At 38.0% G+C, this 23,577-nt stretch overlaps 1 protein-coding gene across 6 annotated transcripts in view; it reads right to left on the reverse strand.

Annotated features, from left to right (window-relative positions):
• The window catches only part of MID1 (midline 1), a 230,489-nt gene that overhangs the window by 14,671 nt on the left and 192,241 nt on the right, over nt 1–23,577 (reverse strand). For all 6 annotated transcript variants that reach the window (XM_079307975.1, XM_079307977.1, XM_079307976.1 and 3 more), the window contains exons 4-7: nt 16,329–16,436; nt 13,116–13,264; nt 9,609–9,736; nt 968–1,111 (exon numbers count right to left, since the gene is read on the reverse strand). In XM_079307975.1, coding sequence (XP_079164101.1) covers nt 968–1,111; nt 9,609–9,736; nt 13,116–13,264; nt 16,329–16,436 — 529 coding nt within the window. The remainder of the gene's footprint in view (nt 1–967; nt 1,112–9,608; nt 9,737–13,115; nt 13,265–16,328; nt 16,437–23,577) is intronic.

Consider the following 23,577-nt stretch of genomic DNA (forward strand, 5'->3'; position numbering starts at 1 on the left):
GAGTTCCCTATCTAAATATTGACTTGAACAAACTCCACATTTTGATTGATATGGCTCATTTCAGAATACTTTTTTAATGAAACAAGTATGTGCCAGCTAGTGGTATTCCCATGAAATATGCTGAGACCAGGAAGAAGTTGAATGACTACTCCAAATTCATAGTCAATGATCCCAAAGATTGCAGAACACTGAATCCAGAAATGTTGACTTTGTGACCAAAAATTTGACAATATATTTTTTTTTCTGTGACGTGTAGTTATTTAACAATAAAACAATCCAAAATCCAAATAAGTAAATTCCGTCATTAAAGAAAGTCACAGATCCAAAACACAGAGCATACTTACTAAAAATGTGCTATAATACAAAACATACGTTTGTTAATCTCATTTTAAGTAAAACCAAATTAGCATATACATTTTTGTTCCACTGATGTTTTTGACTTAGCCTGTAGTTCACTGATTCCTATGCTTTGTAGCCTTGAAGACAATAAAAATCAGAGAGGACTTAATCCATCTTTCAGAAAAAGCTCCAGATATCAATCTTTCCAGATATCAAGTTTATATAAATGACAATGAGGCTGCCTTTCTAACTAATGACCAGTTCAACACAGGCTTGCCTGACTAGTGTCAAGAATGGAACTGAGTTCTTTGAACTTGCTACATCTGCAAAAAGGGACTTGGGATGCAAGAGACATGTCCTGCTAATATAGAAAATACTTGTGATGTGTTTAGTCTTTGAAAGTTCCCAATACATGGCACTCCCAGAAAAAGGCACAAGAAATTCTCACTGAACTAATTCTGAATTTCACATCCTTTTAAAATTGGTTTGGATTGAAAATTTTGGCTTTAAATCTTTCTAGAAAATAATTTTTCTTTTTGTTCTTGACCTAGGAGTATGTTTATCTTTAAAGACACTTGGTTTGCACAGAAACCATAAGGGCACAACAAGAAAAGAGGTTTATACTCACTAACAACGTTGGCTTGTCCAGTGAAGATGGTGTACTGCAGCTCGTAAGAGACCACACTGAACTCATCATCTGATGTCCAGTGCACAGTAATGGTGTCATAAGAGGCTGTACAGAGCTCTTCTCGAATGGTGGGGGGGTTGGGAGCTGTCAGATACAACACAGGAGGCAAAATCAGTGAAGAATTTCCCCTCTCCCCTGAGATTAGGGGGTGTAGTTGAAGTATCAGATTTCAGAGGCATCATCCATCAAATTTCAATGAATTTTTACTAATTGCAGTACTAACTTTGGTTATCGATTAACTGTTAGGAAGGAATTCTTAATAACAACATAACCACCCAGGAACTCCAGATTTTGAAAATATTTAGTATTAAAGTAGCTTTAGTTTCAGATCCCATAGACCAAGTGATGTATTGCTGATGGATACAATGATGAGTTACTTTTTCTAAAATTGTTCTGATCATTTCACCAAACTTATCAAAATTTCATTGATGCATATCAAGTGGGAGAGTCAAAACTCCCCACTGTTCACATAAAAGCAGTGTTTGCCCAGCCTGTCTTACCAGAGGTTGCCATAAGTGGTATTGTGGTGGTGCATCCTTCCTGGCCCCCCTCTAGGCTGCACTATGATCTGTTATTCATTAGCAACAGGTACATAAAATATACCATTTTGGGAAAGCTCCTAACACTCATACTTTCGTGCTCAGTTTTCTCCCCTCTCCATTTTTATTGATATCCTAGCTATCCTTTGTAATATAGATACATATATCTCCTGCTGGTTATAAAATTCACATTTTTCAGCTTTAAAAAAGAGTTCTTATCATAACATAATGACTGTATAAATATTACAAGCAAATAGTCACCCTGAAGCCCTCTCTCTCTCTTTTTTTCCCTAACCAACAGGCAAGATCTTTGTGTAGCAAAATATAAAATCTTCTTCCAAATTAACATATAGTCTATCTTAAAGATCTATTTAAAGAAGTGAAACTTGAAGCAAATTACTGGGGTCTACATTTTCTTGTTTGCAATCTTTAAAATGTCAAACACCCAAATAACAAAGAAATGAATCTTGCTTTGAAAGACTGAAAGACCTTCCTGCATGCTTGTCTCAGTGGGAGCTTCATTCCAAATCATCTTCCCTACAACCCACACCATGGAAAGAAAAATCACAAATCCTTGTGCTCTAATAGTGTTTCTCCCAGTTGTCACAGAGGGAAGAAGGAGGGCACTCATGCTGAAACAACCAAACTATGTCTGTATTATATGAAAAGGAAGGCAACTGTGAATGTTTGTGGTTTTGTTTTGGGGTTTTTTTTCTGCCAGCTCTTTGACCTCTGATAGCCACAAATAATAGCCTCAAAGAAGTGCCTTTGAAGGAATTCCACCTTTACTTTTGCAAGATCTTATTTTTATGAAACATCTATTTTTTTCCCATCAAGAATTTTTATAGAACATGTCTCTGGCTTACTGATGTATGTTCCCAAAGATTAAAGTGCAGACAGGCTCCCAGGCAGCCTCTTTTAACCAAGGGGCTTAAGGAAAAGTTTAAATGATAGGACCATGATTTGTGATGCTGTAAATATTGAATCACAGAAGCCTACCAATGCTTTTTTTAAAACTTGTCAGAGAAACCCTTGGGACAGAGGGTAACAATGAAAAGAAATACAAATATACTCAAATAAGAACAGCTATCTGTGAGAAGAATATAATCAAAGTATGGAAAATATGGGGGGGGGGGGTTGGGGAAAGGTGCACAGTTTTCTGAAAGGATTAATGGTAATATCAGCTATGTTCCAAAAATCCTGTAGAACAATAACTGGAAGTTTTAAATTTTTTTTCATTCCTAGCTGGGGCTTCATTTCCATATTTTGTCTGTCCTTCAAAGGCCAAGCAAAAATTGGAATAAGTGTTACTAACAAATATACAAGTAGATCCATTTTGATTTGTCTGACGATGTTCAATTACATTTTTTTTCTGTCATTGCCTGCACCTAACAGCAAAATATTTTACTTAAGAAATGTACTTAATTCAACACCGAAAAATAAATATTAATTTATGGAAAGCAAAAATTACTGAAGGCTTGATTAACCCTAAACTGCATTTTAATCACACCTAAGTATCTTCAGCTTCTTTGAAAATGGCATCCTAAGTTTGCTCTTTGCATGCACACCTGGCCTCATGGCTGGAAATGTAATGAGAATGTCTGAAAGAGATTTGACCTAAGAAAGACATATTTTCCCTGGCTCTTGTGATTAACCCACACTCACTTGAGACTATACTTCATTAATTCAGCTCTTTGGCAACATTCATTTCATAAACCAGTCACAGTGAAACAAGTACACTTGCTTCTTCTACAGAAAGGCAGGCAACTCTGCATTCAGATGCTTTGGTATGATAAAATAATGCAGCAGCCAACTGCCAAATTCATCATTCTACAGCACATACTCCTTTAGAGAGTGTAAATTTGTAATGCAATTAAAGAGTTTGATGTTGGAGTCAGGTCCAATATATGTGCAGATGACCATGCCTTAAGTCTGTGGGAAAACCCTTCAGTAGTGGTGAGTAAAAAACCACCCCCAGAGTCTCCAGCTCTAGTATGCTCATCATTGCCAGAAAGTTCTCTGCTTCCCTTGTTATCATTGGTTGCTTTTTGCTGCAATAATTTCAATATTCCTAATCACCTTCTTTATTGGATACCCTCCCTAAACCCCACCCTAATTCCTCCCCTCCTCCAGGTTTATAAATACCCCTGCCATGCCGTCACACCTGCTTTTGGCCATTTGTCCTCGTGGATGGAAGGAGCCTCCCTGTACCATCCTTCCTGGTTCATTCAGTACAAACTGTTCAGCTTGCTGTTTGCTGTTTCTAGTGTTAAAGTTTTTTAGCTCCCGAACAATCAGGTCAGATTTTCTTTCTGCATAAAATCACCAAATTCAGTGTAGCCTCCAGCCCTAATAGCCAGGCTAGGAAGAAAAATCAGTGACTACAGTTTGACCATAACCACTTAGCTTCAGCATTGCAATTGTTAGTGTGTGATTTGGTTATTGAATTCTCCAGTGCTCTTACAGAGCTCTGTGCCACAGGGAAATCTCCTCAAAGACTCCAGTGATCTCAAGGCTGCACCAACAGCTTCCCCTCCCTGACTCAGGTGTGCCTCACCCCTGCTCCAGAGGGGAAGCCCAGCAGGCTTCCAGCACAGCAGCAGAGGATAATTTACTTCTGCATAGAGGATCAGAGCAAATATCTGGGAGTGGTAACTGCTTCAGACACTCAGACTTGCATTCACAAGCTTTTGTGAATCAACACTCTTACAAGACAGAAAAATTGTTGCTGAAGGCTGTTTTACTTAATTTTGATTCAAAACTGAGTAAACACACTTAACAAGTCAGTAACCACACCTAACATGCCTGAAAGGCACAAATATTACAAATACAGTTTCTTAAATTTGCTCTCAGGAGTAACTGATCTCCTATGACCCCATATAGTTTAATGCACCCTCCTTTCCATGTCACCTGTATGGCTTTTGCTCTGAAGCAGAACAAATGGCTCACAAGGTCTGCATATCTGAGGGACAGTTTAGGGACACTGCCACCTCTCCCTGGTGAATTCCAGTGTTGATGAAGTGCCTCCTGGGTGCCTCCTGAGATTCTGTCTAAATCCTCCCAGCACAAGGTCACAGAGATTGACTAAAACCACCTCAAATTAATTTTGTTTGCCCAGTTTCTCTCTCCCTGCTGTTATGCAGTGATTGACTTTGTAAAGATACCTTATGGATTTTGATGCTGTGTGTCAAGACCTAAGAGGAGACCTAAGCAATCTGCTTTAATTAACGGTGCTAAAATATCCATTTTGCTGGTATGACCATGAGGGAGTTGAAGAAGCTGCTGTGAACCTCTCTTAGACATTCATTGCTGATTCCATCTTGTATCATGACACATGTATCCTGCTCTATCAGCATGGAGGAATTTGGAAGGCACAGTTACATCAGATGTGGACACAGATTTTATGTATTATTAACTTGTCATGTGTGAATTAGTACCAAGGGCTTGGTCATACATACAAACCATCCTGATCTAGTCTTTGGGCAGACCAAGACTGCTCAAAATCAACAGAATGAAAAGAGATTACCCAAACCATGAGACTGAGCATTGTCTGGAATTGGTCTTTGATCTCTCAGTGCTGAGAGTTAAGCAGTGAGACAGGTTGTGAAGAGTTTCCAAAAAGAAGCTGTTTCTGTGTGAAAAATTGCTGACATATGCTAGGCAATACAGGTTTCTTTGTGCAGTCATAGGTGAAGTGATGGATGAAGAAAACTTATCATTGTTTCAGGTGGGATTTCTGAAGTAGGGCAAATTGCAAGGTCAAAGAATGGATGTTCCTGCAATTGATTTCAAAGTATTAAGACACAAACCAAGCATTTTTGATTCACAGTAATATTGTGCAGAGAGTTTGCAAGTCATATGTATTGCCTGTATCTAGCTAGATACATGTTTAGAAAAAGATGGTTTCCAGATGAAGATCTTGAGCAACTGTTAAGATAAGAATGCTTTCATAAGACATCAAGGCTGTATATACAGAGAATAGAACAGTCAGATGAAGATTAAAAGTATTCCTTTAATATACTGAGCTTGATATCTCAATGTCTGGCTGGCAACTTTCAGGAAGATATCAGAGATTTTATTTGGATAGCAGAAGCTTTGGACAGATAGCTACGTAAATGATAAGCACAGACTAGTTAAATTTATTTCTTCAGTAAAAAAATAGCCTATCAAGAAAGAAAGATGGGGTTGAGGATATGGAGGATGAAGAGGATCTGACAAATATTATACTGGGAAGAACCAGAGGAGAAAAAAAATCTCCAGGAGACAGCCAAGGTCAATTGTTTCGAAAGCAACTGACAGCAGAGATAATGAAGCTGGAATTTAGGTTTTGACATTTTGTTCAGAAGCAGTACAGATGATAGTCATAAGGTAGACTTCACTTAATTCACAGCATAGATCTGTGACTAGAATGTACAAATGGTCTTTGTTTTACTTAACTGAGAAATGTGATAAAAGTAAAGTCTAATTCACTCTGTCACAAAGTTTTCAGTTTATGATCTACGAAAATTCTGTGCACCAATCTGAAAAGAGTAATATAAATCTTTTTCTGGAGTTTCTGGTCAACAGTAGAGAATAATCAAATGCATTTTACTCTTGGGATTAGATATAGATATAGATATAGATATACCTCATGTATACCTATATACATATATTTACATAAATGTATTTTAATTGTCTGCATAGGTTGCATTTTATGCTCAGATAATTTGGACATGTGCTTTGCATTTTGCCACTGCAGCCATATGCTATTTATTAATGTGAAGAAAAGCCAGATAGAACTGTTTTTCACTGGGCATCAAGGGCAAGGATAAAAATGGTTTGTTAGGAAAAAACAGCTAAAATAAATCATATATTTGCAAGTTTACTTAGATTGCATTGTAAGCAATTTTTTAAGACTGTGGATGAGTTAGGAAAAAGGCAGAGAAGGAGCTATGTAAATGACACAGTCAACAGGATGGATCACAAAAAATATCTTTGTAGCAACTTCATTTTGGTACTTTGTTTTTTGCAGTGTACAGCAATTAGTTTGATAATACTGACATGTGATGTACAAAGGGGAGAAGACCCGAGGGATGCAGGGACAGACTGCTAGACAGAATTCACCTCATTTAACTTCACAAATCCAAACCACAGATACCTGCATTTGAGTAAGTATGTCTACTCTCTGTTTGGAGACAACTGGGGGAAATAGGAAACTCCAGAATGAAGTCAACTGCCTCGATATATGTGCCTCAAAATGAGATGGTTATTTCTCTTCTCTGATATAAAGGAAGATGAGACTGAATATGTTAGAGGTAGATTGCTATATTAGGGTGAATGAGTCTGGTTTTTGTTTTAATTCTTAATTTTCTTGGATTTTTATAAATTTGGGGTGAAGACTCAACATGATGACAAAATTCCTGCAGATCTGGAGAGAAGCAGACACCATAACAATTCACTGGTACTGTGTAAGAAGCTGAAATTACTCTTATCACATTATCATTGTGTTTTATTTACTTGAATATGTGTTAGATACTGATTTGTATTCATCTGTCACGCAATGATAAATAAATTTCTTTGCAGATATAGTTTCTCTTTTAGATATGGTAAGAACCCCACAGCTCCATCAGGCAAGATGCTGCTGCCCTGTGCATGCACCCATCTTGTGCTTCCCAGTATTAATCTATTCACTATTTACAGAATCACAGAATCAGGGAATACTTTGGATTTACTTTAAAAGTCACCTGGTCCAATCTCCAGTCAATGAGCAGTTGCTCAGCACTCTGTCCTTGAATTGACCTTGAATGTTTCCAGGGACAGAACCTAAACAGCCTCTCTAGCAAACTGTTCCAATGTCTCATCACCTTTATTTTAAATATTTTTTCCTTATATGTAGTCTGAACTTGCAGTCATTTGGTTTAGATCCACTACCCCTTGTCCCTTCTCAACAGAATGTACTAAAATGTTTTAGGTGTTGAAAGACCACAGTGAGGTCTCCTTGGAGCCCTCTCTTCTGCAGGCTGAACAACTCTAGCTTTCTCAGCCTTTCTTCTGGAGAAAAGCCAGAAGAGCAGTCCTCTGCTTGGAAAAGATAGTGGCTGGAATGAGGAGAGTGCACCCTCACATTCTCCTGAACCAACACAAGAATATCCTCTGAAAACTGGGACAAGTGAATGGACCCAGGAAGTGTTCTCCAATTCTTTTCTAAGTGTTTTGTGCCTTCCATTGCAAATTCTTGCTTCTAACAGCAGATGCTTAAAGACCCTGCAAAATAAAAACCTACCACATCTATTCTGTTTTCAATTGAGCTGGAATGAATTGTTCTAATTCTGGCATTGAAATCAAAACACTCTAAATTACAGTAATTTGTTTCTCTTTGTGAGTCATTGTACACTCTGAGACTGCACATTACTCAGACTTTCAGTAAGGGTCTAATCCTGTGGGTTTCCTCAGGCCAAAGATCTCAGTCAGATGAGGTGGGGCTTTGCTGTGGGAGAACCCACCCCACAGCTTGGCTCAGAGCACACCCCAGGCTCTCTAGGTCCAGACACAGCCAGATCCTCCAGTTCTGTGATGGGGGAAATACACAGTGTCACCAACATGAGAAAACATCTTTCACTGCTGAGCCTGTCATGTTGATTGCTTGAACAGCACCTGGTTGCGCGTGGGAACTCTGCCAGGCAGCAATCTGCTGCAGCAAGGAGGCAGCCCCAAGGGAGAGTGCAACACCTGGAGCATCCATCTCCTGGGAAATAGGCTTTAGTCCCTGCTCTCCCTCTTCTGACTGCTCCAGGCTGAGCTCCAGCTGTTCTTTCACTTCACACTGCTGCAGTGGCTTTTAACCATTTCTCAAACCTACTTCCTCACATTCTGGAATGCAAGGAGAGGAGGTAGGAAATGCAACCCAGTTGTTTGAAGAACCTAATGCTTCCTGGGGCATTCTGGGGCTGCTGGAGGTAATATATTCAGGATTAAGAGGGAGAGTGTATTTGGTTTATGTAGCAAGGTTTTGGAAGTGGCTGGACTGCAAGGGTTATCTCTGTCAGAAAAGATCAGGAGCTGACTTAGTGTCAGACACAGACAGTTCTAGGATACACCTGCCACTGTCCAAGGCTGAACCCATCACTGGTGCTGAGAGTGCCTTGTGATAGCATCTTAAAGAAAGAGTAAGAAAGGCTGTGCAGCAGCAGGGGCAGAGAAGAGGGAGAAAATGTGATAGAATGAGCCCTGCAGATGTCGAGATTGGTGATGAAGGAGGGGGAAGAGGTGCCCCAGGTGCAGGAGCAGAAATTCCCCTGCAGCCTGAGGTGATGCAGGCTGTTTCCCTGTAGCCCACAGAAGAGCACAGGGAAGCAGATATCCACCTGCAGCCATAGAGGACTCACTCTGGAGCAGGCTGATATGCCCTGGAGGAAGATGCAGCCTGCAGAGAGAGGACCACATAGGAGAAAGGTTTCTCACAGGAATTCTGAAGGACTCATCTGGCATAAAGGACCCACTGGACAGCTGTTGGAGAGCAGCACCCTGTTGGAAAGGCCCATGTTGGAGAAGTTCATGAAGAGCAGCATTCCATGGGAGAAAGCCCATGCCAGAGTAGGGGAAGGGCACAAGGAGGGAGTGGCAGGGGTAATGTGTGATGAACTGGCCACAACCTCCATTCCTCACCCCCATGCACCACTTTGTGGGGAGCAGGTAGGAGAGCTGGGAGTGAAGTTGAGCCCAAGAAGGATGGAGTGGTGTAAATTTTTTTTTTAGATTTATTTTTATTTCTCTGTGTCCTACTTTTACAATTAATTTGCAATAAATTACATTAATCTTCCCCAAGTTGAATCTGTTTTGCCTTTAGCAATAATTCTTGAGTGATCTTATTGTCCTTATCTCAACCCATGAGCTTTTCATCTTATAATCTCTCCTTACTGAGGAGATGGAGTGAGAGTGGCTTGGTGAGCACCAGGCAATCAGCCAAAGTTACAGCCACAGAGAGAACTGAAGAAAATCTTATCACTACTCTTATATGAGGAATATATAATAGTAGCACCTCAAGAAAAAACAAAAAAACAAACCTGTAAGGTAATCAAGGCATTCCAACAATTTCTTCTCCCTGGTAAAATCAAGTGCGAAAGTATCAAAAGTATCATTGAGGTTAATTTCAGGAATCAGAACCTGGGAGGATGCAGTTGCCATGGAAACCCTGTAACGAAAAGAAAAACGTCTTTTAGCACTCAAGAGACAATGACTTTCATACCAAGGTGTATCTGATCAATATGGTTGTCATAGCTTCTCAAAAAGCTTGATAAAAGCTTATATATGCATTTCATTTATATATATTTATTTATATATGTATTTTATTTTATTTATATAAGTTAGGAACCTCTCCTGCCACTTTTATTTTTGACAGCAAGATCTCCAATATATTATTTTTTTTAACTGAGCTTAGTCCTATCGTGAAGTGTCACATAAGATTTTCACAAAATATTGGCCAAGCAACAATATCCCTTAAATTCTTCTTTTTAATCACCCATTGAACCAAAGAAGAAAGGGCACTATAATTAGCTGTGTTTTGAGCAATCCTGACAGATGCTGCATCTCTCCATCCCTTTTTTTCCTAGCATTTTCCTCCTCCAGGCATGCCTTGGCACTGCTGTCCCCATGGCTTGGTGCAGTCCCCACACCTCCTCAGCTGCTCACCACAGCACGCTGCTGTTAACTTCAAAAGGCACAGGAGGGAGATAAAACAAATAGATCACAGCATGGTTTATTTTAGAAGGCTTTTCCCTGCAAAGCATGTGTGAATACTTATATTTCCTCCAGAACTGAAAAGTTTCCTCACCTACCTCGTTTCAGGAGCTACATTCACATTTTCTCTGACCAGATGTACTAATATAAAGAGATGAACTTCCACATGAAAAATGCCATCAGGAAGCATTTTTCAGACTCTCAGCCTGGTTTCTCAAAATGCATATTTCTGGAGTGCTGGGTGCTGGATGTGTTTATAGAAAACTTGACTGGTTTAAGGAGAGATCACTAAGCCTTATGCTATACAGCAGAAATTAGAAAAAATGTTTCTGTCTGGAGGAAAACAAAAATTATGTGTGGAACCTATGTCTGTTATCTGTCATTCATGACATGTCTGATCAAAATATTTGATTGCCTTAATTTAAAATTTTCTCAAATTGTTCTTTTTCTGTAAACAGGATTGAAATGACTCCAGGACAAATGTTTACTAAGGACTATTTTTTAATATATTTTTTTGTGTGGTATTTTAAGAAAGTGCAATAAAGAAAGTCAAAACCAGAGCTGTACATCTCATTGTCCTCAGCATAGTTTTCAAAAGCTGAACTGGGGAGGTTTCCTGGTCAATATTCTTGATATACAGTTTTCAGCATTTTTTGCCTTGCAGCTGTGGATATAGAACTTAGTTTAAACTAGATCCTAGGACAGATTTATTTATTTATTTATTTATTTATTTATTTATTTATAATACCACCAGGCCTTTTCGGACTGTTTTTGGGGATATGCAGAAGTTGCTCTATATTTACATGTGTTACAGTCAGTTTTTGGTGAGATCAACAATTCAAAATTTCGGACACCATATCACCACAGTAGGTTCAGAGAACTGAATTTCATCCTGTAATTCTGCCTACTGTTGAGACTGCAAACACTGACACTGTACTTGATTGGAAAGGGTTTTTCTAGGATAAATGCATTTCACCCACTGAAAATAATGCACAGCTTAATCATCAGAGTGTATATAATGACTTTGCTTGTGCAGTTACCTGTCGTGCTTGCAACAGAAAATACTTTACAGCAATTACTTTGAAATGTGTGGATGAAGAAATACAATGAGTATGATTTCAGGAGACTGCTTTAGCTGCTGGAGCTCAGAGCCCTGGTGAGACTGTTACATGAGCAGTCTAAAAGCAAACAAAATGATGCTCACCACATGAAAACTAAGAGAGTTACTTGTGAGGAATAATTTATTAATTCTATTTAGCTTCTTTTTCCATTTGCAATTTGTCTCCAAGCTCTTGGTGGTTTTTTTACCCGTGGTTTTATTCACTGCTGATTTTCAGGGTGTTCACAGCCATCTCATTACAGACAGCAATGTGTGATAATCAAGAATTAAGTTTGTTTGGGCACATATGTCAGCTTGTCTCATTTCTGCATCCCAGTGTCTCTCCTGTGATTGTATTTTTGATGCAACTGTTCATGCTTGCAAGTTGAGCTTTTCTTAATACTCTGTGGCAGTCACTTAGAAAGCCCTGTGTCTCCACAAGTTTCTGCCTTGCTGCTGGTTGTGCTGAATACTGAAAAAAAGGACAGACCCTCACCTTCAGTTTTGATATGTGCAGTTTTACTACTGGCTTCAACTGGGGTGCCACAATGTTGCTTGGTGACAATATAAACCACAGTCTGGGAGACAACATATAACCCACTGCCTTCCCTGGCCTTGCCTTTTTCAACTGATTTTCAATTCTCTGAATCTGTAATGGGCAACTTGGTGTTGGTGGCTTATTTATAAATTGGTAATTAGCTTTGATGAAGACTGATGCAGCGCAGAGTAAGTCTTTCACAGTAAGTGGAAGACTTAAAAAATATATGTAACAGGAGCAGAGAATTTAATGTTTTGGATTTGGGGGAAATTGGCCAGAAAATGTGAAGATATAACGTGAACCCAGAAAAAATATAACTATTAAAAAGATTAGCTACTTAAAATTTTTAAAAGGGCAGACTTTTGATGTCTGTCTTTGTTGTCCATATTCTCCTTTCTTAAAACTTTTAAATTTTAAGGTTTTTGGGGTTTTTTTCTGATTGCTAAAAAGCTGGTATTCCAGCAAAATTTTTCTTCATCAGAAAATCCTGCTGAAACTCAGTGGGTATGTTTCAGCACTCACAGCATTGCACTGAAAAGCAGACAAATTTTCTATTAGCATGGTCCTGGGGATCCTTGATATATCTGGCATGCTGAAGAGGAGCTAGGACCCTGAAAGAAGTGGAAATTCCCTGCACCCAACGCAACAAGTGCTGTAACTTCCAAATCCCCTGGACTCTCTATCTCTTCAAGATGCATATTGTAGGTTCACAAAGTTACACATTTCATAATTTTGTATTTTGTGAAGCATTTGCTTGCTATTTTCTGAAGAATTTGAACCATTAAGATAATTCCCATTTTCTTCTAAGGAATGTACTTACTGCCTGATTTCTTTCTCAATCTCAGAATTTCTCATGAAGTAGGAATTTCAGCCATAAACCCTTTTTAAAGTGTGTTTAACATCAGACATCTGCTTGGCAATCATTCTAACTCTTTCACTTGTGTGTGTTGTTGTTGTTGTAGCTCTTAATTTGCATCCTTTTTTGACTGCTCCTTTTCTCAAAGGGATTATTTTTATTTAGCATTCCAGTAAGGTTCTTCCCACCCTGGTATAGCACAAAGTAGCATTTTGGGGGAATATGTCAACTCCTCTGCCTTTGACCGCGTCTCTGATGTGATAAGACAATTCAGCAACTGTGACAGCTCAGCTGCCTTAAAGTGAGGCTTTTCTTTTTGTTGGGAGGAATGTTTCCTTTACCTTTCAGTGATATTTTTAGCAGTTTGCAGGAAGCGAGCGTGGTCGTTCTCCTTCAGGGACTGCTCAGCCTGGGAGATGAGGGATGTCGAGCGCTCAATGCACTGCTTGCAGTTCGCAATCTGCTGAGCCAGTTTTCTCAACCTCACCACCTTGAGAGGAAACACAGGAAAGCAGTCATGTCTCTAAGGTCATAAATCATGATTGGGTTTGCAGTTCAGAGGCAAAGCTGGGCAAAGGAGGAGTTAAGATGAATGGTTTTGGTGACAAGCTTTGTGGTGAACTCCATCTAGCCATGTCACATTTTTAATAAAGGGACAGGCACAGCCTTTCTGCATGAATATTTTCCACATGGAAAACAACAGGGGAGAGCCAAAACAAGCACAGCTGGCCTTTTTTCCAGCAGAAGGAACGTCATTTCCTGGTAATTTCTGCTTACATGATAACTAAAGTCTATTTAGACAACTATTTCCCTGAAATTCTGAGATCTGTGTTAAAGGCTACTTATGGATTAACTGTTTTTTCCTATTTCTTAGGTGAGTTTCATAAAAAGAAATAAAAGTTAACAGAAAAAGACTGTTCAATTATGTTAATAATACTTGTCTGACCCCATTATGTGCTTTAAGAAAAACAGGGTGTTTTCTTGTTGGATATTTTTAACTGGACAAAAGCACAGTAGTGCTGGAGAGCTGATTATTATTATTGCAAACATATGTGCTGGAGATAAACACAGTAGATGTGACTGTAATCATTAGCTGAAAGGTTAGGGAAGGGCACAGTCCTCCATTTAAAGACAATGTTGGCTAACAAAGCTTTCAGGAACTACAATAGTTCCTGAAAGGTCTGGGAGTCCTTCCCTTTGTTATCACATCAGGATCATAGTTTGAACAGGAGTAAGAAATAGGAAGGAAATTAAATAATTCTGGGGTTTAGAAAAGCACATTAAGACCCAGTTACATGCAAAATGAGGAAACTAACAACCAAGTGGGTTGGCAGAAATGTCCACATTTATAATGAAGATAACATTCCCAATCTCAGGAATTAGGGCACAAGCTATGATGTTGCTGCTTTGACTTTCAGATATATTTGCATCCTAAGCAGTGCAGCTATCTGACAACAAAAACAAGTAGAAAAATAAACATTTTTGAAAAACTTTACAAAAAACGATACTGGACAAGTGATCTGGGTTACATAATATTTGTATCTTCTTAAACAATAGAAACAGCAAAGAGAAGAAAATGCTGGGAATGCGCAGATTTTGGTAATGCTGCTGATTTGATCAGCTTCTAGGATGAACTAATGCCACAATGATTCCTGTAACTGTGCATTTGCAGAGATTACAATTCAGTCTGCACCAGCCTGACCAGGGACAGGTTCAGTGCAGTGTTAAGAAGTTAATTTCTCTATTTAGTAGTTAATTAACAAGCAGTGAACTGAAATAAATATTAACTTCTGAGTTTTTTGCAGTGGAAGGAATGCCATGATTTGTGATGTCTATGAGCTACATTTTTCACTTGATTGATTCTTTCTTGTACTTTCAAGAAGATGAAGATGATAAATTGAAAAAGGAAGAGTCTCATCTCACTCAGTCCCCACCCACTTCTGCAATGGTAGGAATGACATCTGCCCTAGGATTGTCTTATCTAGTTATATTTGCTTCTTTCCTGTTACATGTTCTGTGGGATTTTGTAGGTTTTGGGTGACAGGTGAGATTAAGTATGGAGCTGCTCAGGGTGTTCAGACTTGTGTAACTGAACCTGCAGCCTTACAGGCACAGCTAGAAATCAGTGTGTGTTTCCAGCTCTGTAGCCACACCTACAGTCTTATGGAGAAATTTGCCATGCTCTGCCTTCCAGAAACACTTTTAGCTATAGGCTTTCTTAAAGCAAGATACATTGGGCAGAGCTTCCTGTGGCTTTTCACATGGGTCTCTTGAGACCTTGAAATCTTTCAACATATACCACATTTGAGTGAAAACATTCCAGACCTTGTCTGGAACTCCACTGATACAACTTTCAGCTCGGCAAAATACAACAAAGAATGGGGACAGATTCTGATAACAGCTCTATTCAATTAAATTTGGAGTCAGTTGTACTACAAATCTTCCATGCTAATGGAAATTAGAATACATTTTTGCAAGCAACAGGGTTTTTAAAAGCAATGTGATATGTATGTTGCACAAATCCAAATGATTGGTAGGTTTTCTACTTCATTGGTAGCACACCTGGTCTCTCTGCATAAAGAAAAAGAGTTGAAACAAAAATGAAGGCCATCTATTTCATTTGAAGGGAATTTTATTTTGTTAACAGCATGAGGAAATTCAGGTTTTTTCACACAGTGTACAGGACCTGTGGTTTCAAACGTGTTTAAGTTAGCCCTTGCCTTCAGGCTTTTCATTTCAAGTTAATTGGAATGTCTTGACAGCCACATGAACCATTTAACCTGCTCTTGACTTTATTCCTTTCCTGAGCTTTTCCCACACAAGAAGAATGAATATCTGACTTAGCTAGTTTAGGAGTTAAAGAGTAAACCCTTCGTACCTAGAAAATAAAATCGTTAATTGAACTCTAATGCATTTCTGAGTTAACAGTTAGCTAGCAAAATATGTTGAAACTTGAATATCGGAGATTTTTCTTGCTCAATGTGTCTGTTACTAATAATAATGGAACTTTGGGAATTAGAAATGCACACCTAATTAAATTTCTTGCACACTTTTGAATATCTTTTTTGGTAAATAAGTTAAGACCTCATATTCTCAAGAATGACAATGATTGGAACAAAATTTTTATGTGATAGTATTTGAATAAAAAGTTAAAGTACCAAGAAAAAAAAAGAGATAATTGTGAGACATGATTCTATATGCTGTGGCATTTTATGAAAGTTAACACTTTGGGGGAAATACTGTTGGGCACATAACAGAGTGAAGGAAACATTAAGTGGACATCATTTGTCATTTACCACTAATGACACCATTTCTGGTTTTGTCCTTAAAATTCATAATCTCCTGTAGTAAGAGAAATACCAAACAAACATTTGAGGTCCAGCATGCCAATCTTCAAGGATTTCATTCCTCTCCACATGAAAGTATCAGTCAGTAGCCAAGGACTACATAAGGACTTCTACAAATTTCTACCAATAATATCTGCAGTAAAAAAAGCTGCAATCAAAAGGAAATGGTATTGACCTACTGGTGATTTAAAGAAGAAAAGCTTTTACCTTTCCTTCTTTGATTTTGGTTCCAATTATTTGCCGTCTTTGCTGGATTATTTCAATGAGTTGGTCACACTCTTCCATCAGCTTGGTTTCTTGGCGGGATGCGTTTACCTGCAAAGTGAAACCTTGTGATTAGCAAAACCTTTTTTTGACATTTTCCTTTTCCATCCTCCTAATTTAAAAATTGCAATTTCTAAAATATTGTGTTTGGCTCTTTTCCCCCCTCCTTTCTGCATATAATCTGTTTCATTTTCAGACCCCTCTTTTGGATTTTGCAAAGTACTGAATTGAGTCTCAATGTCTTTTTTGCAGGAGGCAGGACTTGCAAATAGATAATCAAGTATTTCTAATTCAGGTGAGAAAGTCTGGTTTGGTGAGTATTGAGTGGTGTCAGCTCTAACACACACCAGTGAGAAGTGAAGTCTCCTTGGGAGGTGCTCCACACATCACAGTTTGCAGCCATATCATATCATATCATATCATATCATATCATATCATATCATATCAATCACTGCAGTGAACACCAGGGTGCTAAGGGCACAAGCACTGGATCAGAGTCCATGATGTACAGTAACACCTCTCACTGCTGCCACTGCCATCTGATAGTAAAGAATGCCAGGAGGAAAGAATTCCCAACATGTGTGATGACTCCCATGAATGCTTTCTCATCCTCCAACCATTTGTAGCTCAGTCTTCTTGAACCAGACACAATTTTTACATCATTACTAATATTCAAAAGAATTAAACTATATGGATTTATTTAGTCTCTCCTTCAAGTCCTGCAAACCTTAGGAATCTGCATCATTCTACAGAAATGAGCACTACAGTTTGACTCACAGTGAGGTGAACAACCACCTCCTTTTAGAGGGATTTGAACCTGTCTCTTTCCAGCTCCTTTTAACAATCCCAAGTCCTTTTACTGGAAAGGACAGTGAACTACTGATACCATATATATCCACATATTGGTTCCTGAAAGATTCCAGTTTTAAAGATCCAAGTGACAATACCAAGATTGTGTGTTGGCTACAGTTATTCCTGCTTTGCCTCAGCAATGAGTCAGATAGAAAATAGTAGTAGAAAATAGCTCATGTAGTTTTCTAGAGTATAAATATATGAGAAAATGAATTTTTTTTAGTGTAGAAACCCTCACAAATATTAGCTTTCTGTAGAAAATGTTGACTTTTGTAAAAAAAGAAGAAAATTTAAAATAGAAAAGTTTGAAAGTTTGGGTTCTCAGATGAACATGTTCTATTTCTGAGGGAGATTGACTTTTTCAGTGCAAAGTCAATATTCTATACAACCAGAAAAAAGTACTTCCCCTCCAGCAGTTTCATGCTTAGCTTACATATATGTGTAAAGAGTCAGGAAAAAAGGTAAAAAGTTCTAATTATGTCTAGAATAAAAAAAGAAAGAAAGGATTTATTTCAGAGTTATGTTTCCATTTGCACTTTTCTAAAGGAGGTCAAGAAGGTAAAGCAGCTTTCAGCCCTGGCTAACTGCCCCCACAGCCATGTCACCTTTTCCACTGGGACAGTAAGAGTCAGTGGTGAACAATAACAGGGAATACTTTTCAGGTGAAAAATTTTGCACCCCTTGTTTGTTTTTCAGTCCTATGAGTCCCGTGATTCTGCATCAGTATTCTTTTCTTTCCTTCCAACAATGTGTTTAAACATGCATTTACCTGTAAGCACATTATGGATCTCATTAAGCTTAAGCAAATGCTTATGTATTGAAATTTGGACCAGAACCAATTTTACAAATAACCTTCTTATGTGAAATACACAGTATTTCCTCCAGGCAAAGAGAAGACTTGTTCATAAAGACCTGCTTTCATCAAGGTTTTGGATTATGTCTGTCAAACCTTCATAAAATTGAAGTTTGTTTGCACATTTTAGAGGCTTAATTATTAATTAAGACATCAAGATTATAAAGAGTGAATACATTTGTTTCTGGAAGGGGTCAGACGTAGCTGCAAGTGCTGGTGAAGTTGTAGAAGGTAATCCTATGATGCTGTTTAGGGTGCCCATGGCTCTCCTCACATTTGCTGTGTGCTCAGCCTGGCTTCTCACCACGGTCCATGAGGAGACACAGCACGAAACAGCCCCCAAAGCCTCGAGCAGTGCCACTGTCTCTGCACTGACAGCTCAGGGAACCCAGGAAAGTTAATCTGCACTGTCCCTCCCAATCCCTCTGTTTTTGTCATCCCACCACCTCAGCTGCATCATGCATCTTACTTTGGCATGAAACTCTGCAGCTCTACTTTTACAATCTGTACCATGTACCAGTGTCCCGTTCCTGATTTCAGTTCCACTCTGGGTTGAAATTCCACTGCAGAGCAGGGAATCCTGCACAGGCTCAGCCCAGGGCAGGGATCACATCCCCTGCACGTGGGCACAGCTCCTCTGTCAATACCAAGGCTGGCTCATGCCACAGCCAACTCCAGCACTTAATTACACTAACACTTCTGGCACTTAATTATAGTAACACTTCACGGGATTTTTGAGTAGCTTCCACTCAAAGTGTTACTTCTAGCACCACTTACATCACCAATTCGCTTTGTCAAGAAGACCTAATTAATTTTGGGGATAACTGTCATGAACATAAAGTTACAGGAAGGTTAAGTCAACATTGTTTCATTTAATACTGTGGTCGATTTAAATAATAATGTATTAATTAGATCTTAACCTAAAAAGCTCAAGACTAAGAAAAACAAAATGCTTGGAAAAAAGTCTCTGGATTTCTTAATGCACTGACTGCAGACTTCTCTTTTTCTTTGAAATCTGAAAAGTGCACTCTTTTATAAGCTCCATTTGAAGACATTTCCAACTTTATAGCTTGGACAAGCTTATTTAAAATGAAAATAATATTCTAAAATTATATTATACATCTGAGCTTTGTATGAAAACAGCATTTAATCTGGGGTCTTTTCTCAAGCTGAAATACTCCATAATCATATTTTCAGCTCCCAAAGCCTCAGGTTCAATAATAACTTTATAATGGAGCACATGCCTAATTTTAAGTGCACTGGATTAGCTGTGGCCCTAAAGGGACTATTTCTGAGATTACCATTAAATATTATTTACTTGTATGTTCCTGAGGAGTCATATGTCAGACCAAAGAGCCACAGGCATGGATCAGGGCTCCACTGTACAGGTGCTACAAAAATACCAGAATCATGTTTTTCCTTCTGCTTGAGCCCTTTGACAAACAGCAACCTTGACAATAACTTCCAGCTGGGCTGGCCAAGGAATGTGAGTTCTCTCTGGTGAAAATATTTGAGGTTTTACATTCTACATTTTTTCCACATTAAAAAACAAGTCCTCTTTCCAAGGAGTTTGTTAAAAGAGACTGAGAGCTGCCTTATAAAGTCTGGTGACTGTGTCACACACTTTGTGAAAGTCTCCAAAGCACAGAGAGAGCTGACAATGAAGGTTGATTAATCAATCTGAGAATTTTCTTAATCTATTGTCTGAGAGTTTATTCCAGACTTGGGGACATCATTCCATGAAAAATTTCACTAACATTAATATACTTAGTTTTGGCATCAATCAGTTCCTTAAACATCCATGTCAAGAAATACTTTGAACCTAAAGCTTTCTGTTTCATTGGTACCATTTTTATAAACATCTTTTCCATGCCAGTTTTAAAACTGACTAGGAGGCCTTACTATTTAGCAAAAACTATGACATCTACAGAGAAGAAGGACAGATTGTAGTTCTCCTGCTTTTGTGGGGAATGTATTCTCATTTTTGTAGCACACACAGACCTCAAACAGTTTACTGAAAAAACCCAACAACCTTACAAATTCCAGGTTTCTTTCTTGGTTTTCCAGACATATGGATAGGGACTGTTCCTTTTGCTTCAGGAAGTAGGTGTAGTTGGAAAAAAAAAAAAAAAAAAAAAAAAGTCTGTCAGGGAGCTGACAACAACAAGCCCTCCTAACCCAAAGGCCAGCTGTTCCCAGCTCCACAAGCTGAGAACTGATTTGGAAAGTGTTCTGCTCTCTGTAGAGGCTTTCTAGGCTTTCATCTTCAGAGACCTGAGTTAAATTGCAGCTTAGCTCATAAGAAAATGAATGTGGTGGTTTCAAAGTCCCCAACAGATGTTTGGGAAATCACAGAACTACAGAATGGCTGGAGATTTGAGGTTACAGTGGAGCTTCTATGGTTAATTCAAAGGCAAACAGAATCAGAGGGCTGGATTCATACCCACAAAAACTTCCTCAACTAATATACTGAAGCAAAGGATATTTTTAGAATGTTCCTTGCAATAGCAAAACTCTTCTCTGAGATTCCTTATAGGTGAGGCAATTCTCTCCACAAGTGGAAATCTTCATGTGTCTTTTTGGCAAACAAAAATGACAAGCAAGACAAGACATTTTAAATTAGAGGGGGTCTGCTTTTTCAAGGCTATGCTCTCTGTGATGAATTCATCAAAACCAGAGAAATTTTTATTTACTAATCATCTGTTGGTTATGCAAAATAGAAGAAAGGTTGTAGAAAGAGTCTGATCTTTGGAAATTGAGAGATGAATTTGAGTTTCAGCTTCATGATTTAAAAATTGTTTCAATTCCTTAAAAAAATAAATTCTTTGCAGATGTGGCTGTACAGGTGAAGGAGAGGTAAGAATAGTTATCTAATGACTATATACTATGGCTATAGCATGTCTATATACTCACAACAATTACTGTATACTGAAAAGAAGACAAAAATATCAGAAAAGTAAATTGAATGATTCCACTCAAATCCTGTCACATCATTGGCACATACTTCACTTTAGATTTGAGACCGAATTTCTTCTTACACCAAAACCAAAAATGAGATTAAAAAACCCTAAATTTTTCATCATATAATGCCTGATACCTATTTGCTCTGAGAAAACTTTCTTCATTGTCATGTAAATGTGGAACACATTTTCTGGGATTAGTGTGCCTAGATGAATTCAAGGATTATACTCCTCTAAAGAGAGAGGCCTGTTTATTTTACTCTATGCTGTAAAGTGAGTATGAGATTTCTTCATAGATCCAAAGTACACTGAAGTATTATTTTAATGTAATCAATGTGTAATTTATTCATTTAATAGAAATAAAAAGGATAATCATTAATGCACATTTGTGAAAAATATTCTTCCCATTAGTTTTATGGCTATGAGAGTCATGGATTCAAACTTCCTTTATTTCATATCCCTTTTTGGTATTATGGATTGTTCAGTTTAGTCTTCTACAGAGCAAAAGCAAAACTCTTGGAAAATAACTTTTTCAGGTTTTCCCTAGTCTAAGTGTAAATCTGATTTTATCTGTGGTGACAAACTGTGCCTTTGGAAATATGTGATATTAATCAGTTTGCCATCTGAATGGATCTTTTACAATATTTTTACTTCAAAATGGTGAAAAAAAAAAAAAAAAGAAAAAAGAAATAGAAAGTTGTCATCTTCCATTTCAAGCATGCCAGAGGCTTTGTTTTTGTTTGCATTCCACATTTATCTCTAACCAGGAGCCCTGTGTTTACAGGCAGTCTCAGAGCAGGTTAAACAAAGGTCAGTGCAAAAACATGCCACCTTACTCTGGCTAGGTAGGAATTTTGTGAATGAGGGATCAATTAGGTTGGGATAGCTGGACCACTTTGAGTCCAGCAGATAAGACTATCTGCTCCAAGTAAACCTTCCTTAGAAGAATGAAGTACTCCTTTTACTTACTGAAATATTGTTTTAAAGTTTTTTGTCCCACTGTGCTTCAAAGCACATTGTTGAGAAACTAGCCAGCAAGACAGCTAAAAGTCCTCTAGTGACATTTACAATCTTACCCTAAAACAAAAAAAAAATCACAGAGTTTCATGGAAAAAAATTACAAGAACCCCATTATTTTCACTTCTTTTTTTTTACACTTTATGTTAGACCTTTCTTTAAACCTAAATGATGAAAATACTTTTTAATTGAGCAATATTTAATTATTTATTGTTTTTACTTTGTTTTTCCTGCTGACATTAAGCCTTTGTTCCATATTGAGTAAAATATTCCACTTCATGTGTTTCACTTAGGGTGGAAAAACAAAAACTATCAAATAATCACTGACGTTCAAAGGACTGCCCATCCTTTCATGATGTTGAAACCAGTGCACTTGTAAACAATAGCTCAATACTTTGAACTGTCATCCAGGATCCAGGGTCTTTAGCCTAGTGTTCAACATGCTCACAAGAGGACCAGTGCCTTTGTTCTCCCTGCTGCTCTAGTTGCTCTTTAGCTGTTTGTGTTAGGCAGAAAAGGGAGGAATTCAAGAGCATTTTGTTCCCATAATGACAGACAACTCAGAGATAGAAGGTTCCTTAAGTTGACAACATTTTGACTGATAAGTTACACTCTCTGGTAGCAGGCACAAAATATTACCTTCTGCATTAATTAACCAGTGGTTAATAGTGAACTAAGCTCCATTTACTAGTCTAAGCACAAACTCTTGCAAGAATATCAGTCTATAAAAATCTGAACATCTGGATATGAGAGAAAGGGAGTAGTGGAGCAAATCAGAACTGGCATCTGAGCAGGCAGTGGCAAATTCTGCAATTAGTTTAAATACAATCTGTGTGATCTCTTACCATAACTACAACTCCAATTTACAGAAGGTACCAAACTGTTGTAGCTGCAATTACATATTCCAGCACATGCTTAATCTGTACATAAATTGTATGCATAAATGCTGCAATTCCATATTTGTATAGGACCAATTACACATTTAATTAGCAATTTTTGAAAACTATTTAATAGTTCTTTAGGGAAATAGTATTTGGCTACTAGGCTGAAGCTTACTAAGCATGCAACTTAGGACATCCTTGAATGAATATTCTGTATCACCATATGCCATGCAGCATGTTTTGTCAGTTTTTGTTTCTGAAGTTTCTCTTTTCAGATGCTACATAAATTTAAGACACTGTCTAAAACTTACCTGAGATTTCCATTGAATGAAATCAGCTTTTGTGAGAGTGGAATTGAAAGTAGAATGAGTAATTAAAAATCAAAATAGATCATGCCACATATTTAATCAAAATAATGTTAGTAGAGAGAGTCTCTTGTAACTCTCTCATTAGAGACTGTCTCAGAAAAAACATGCTTTAAACTCCATCATAAGGTTTATGTATGTCATTAGGTTTGCTATTAGTATTTTACTGAGAATGAGAACTCCTGATTTCCTTCAACTCATATTTTTCTCTCTCTTTCAGAAATCAAAAATTACCCTTTACTTTTAGCACTTAAATATAGCAAA

This window comes from Erithacus rubecula (assembly GCF_903797595.1).
Source record: "Erithacus rubecula genome assembly, chromosome: 1".
NCBI classification, from domain to species: Eukaryota; Metazoa; Chordata; class Aves; order Passeriformes; family Muscicapidae; genus Erithacus; species Erithacus rubecula.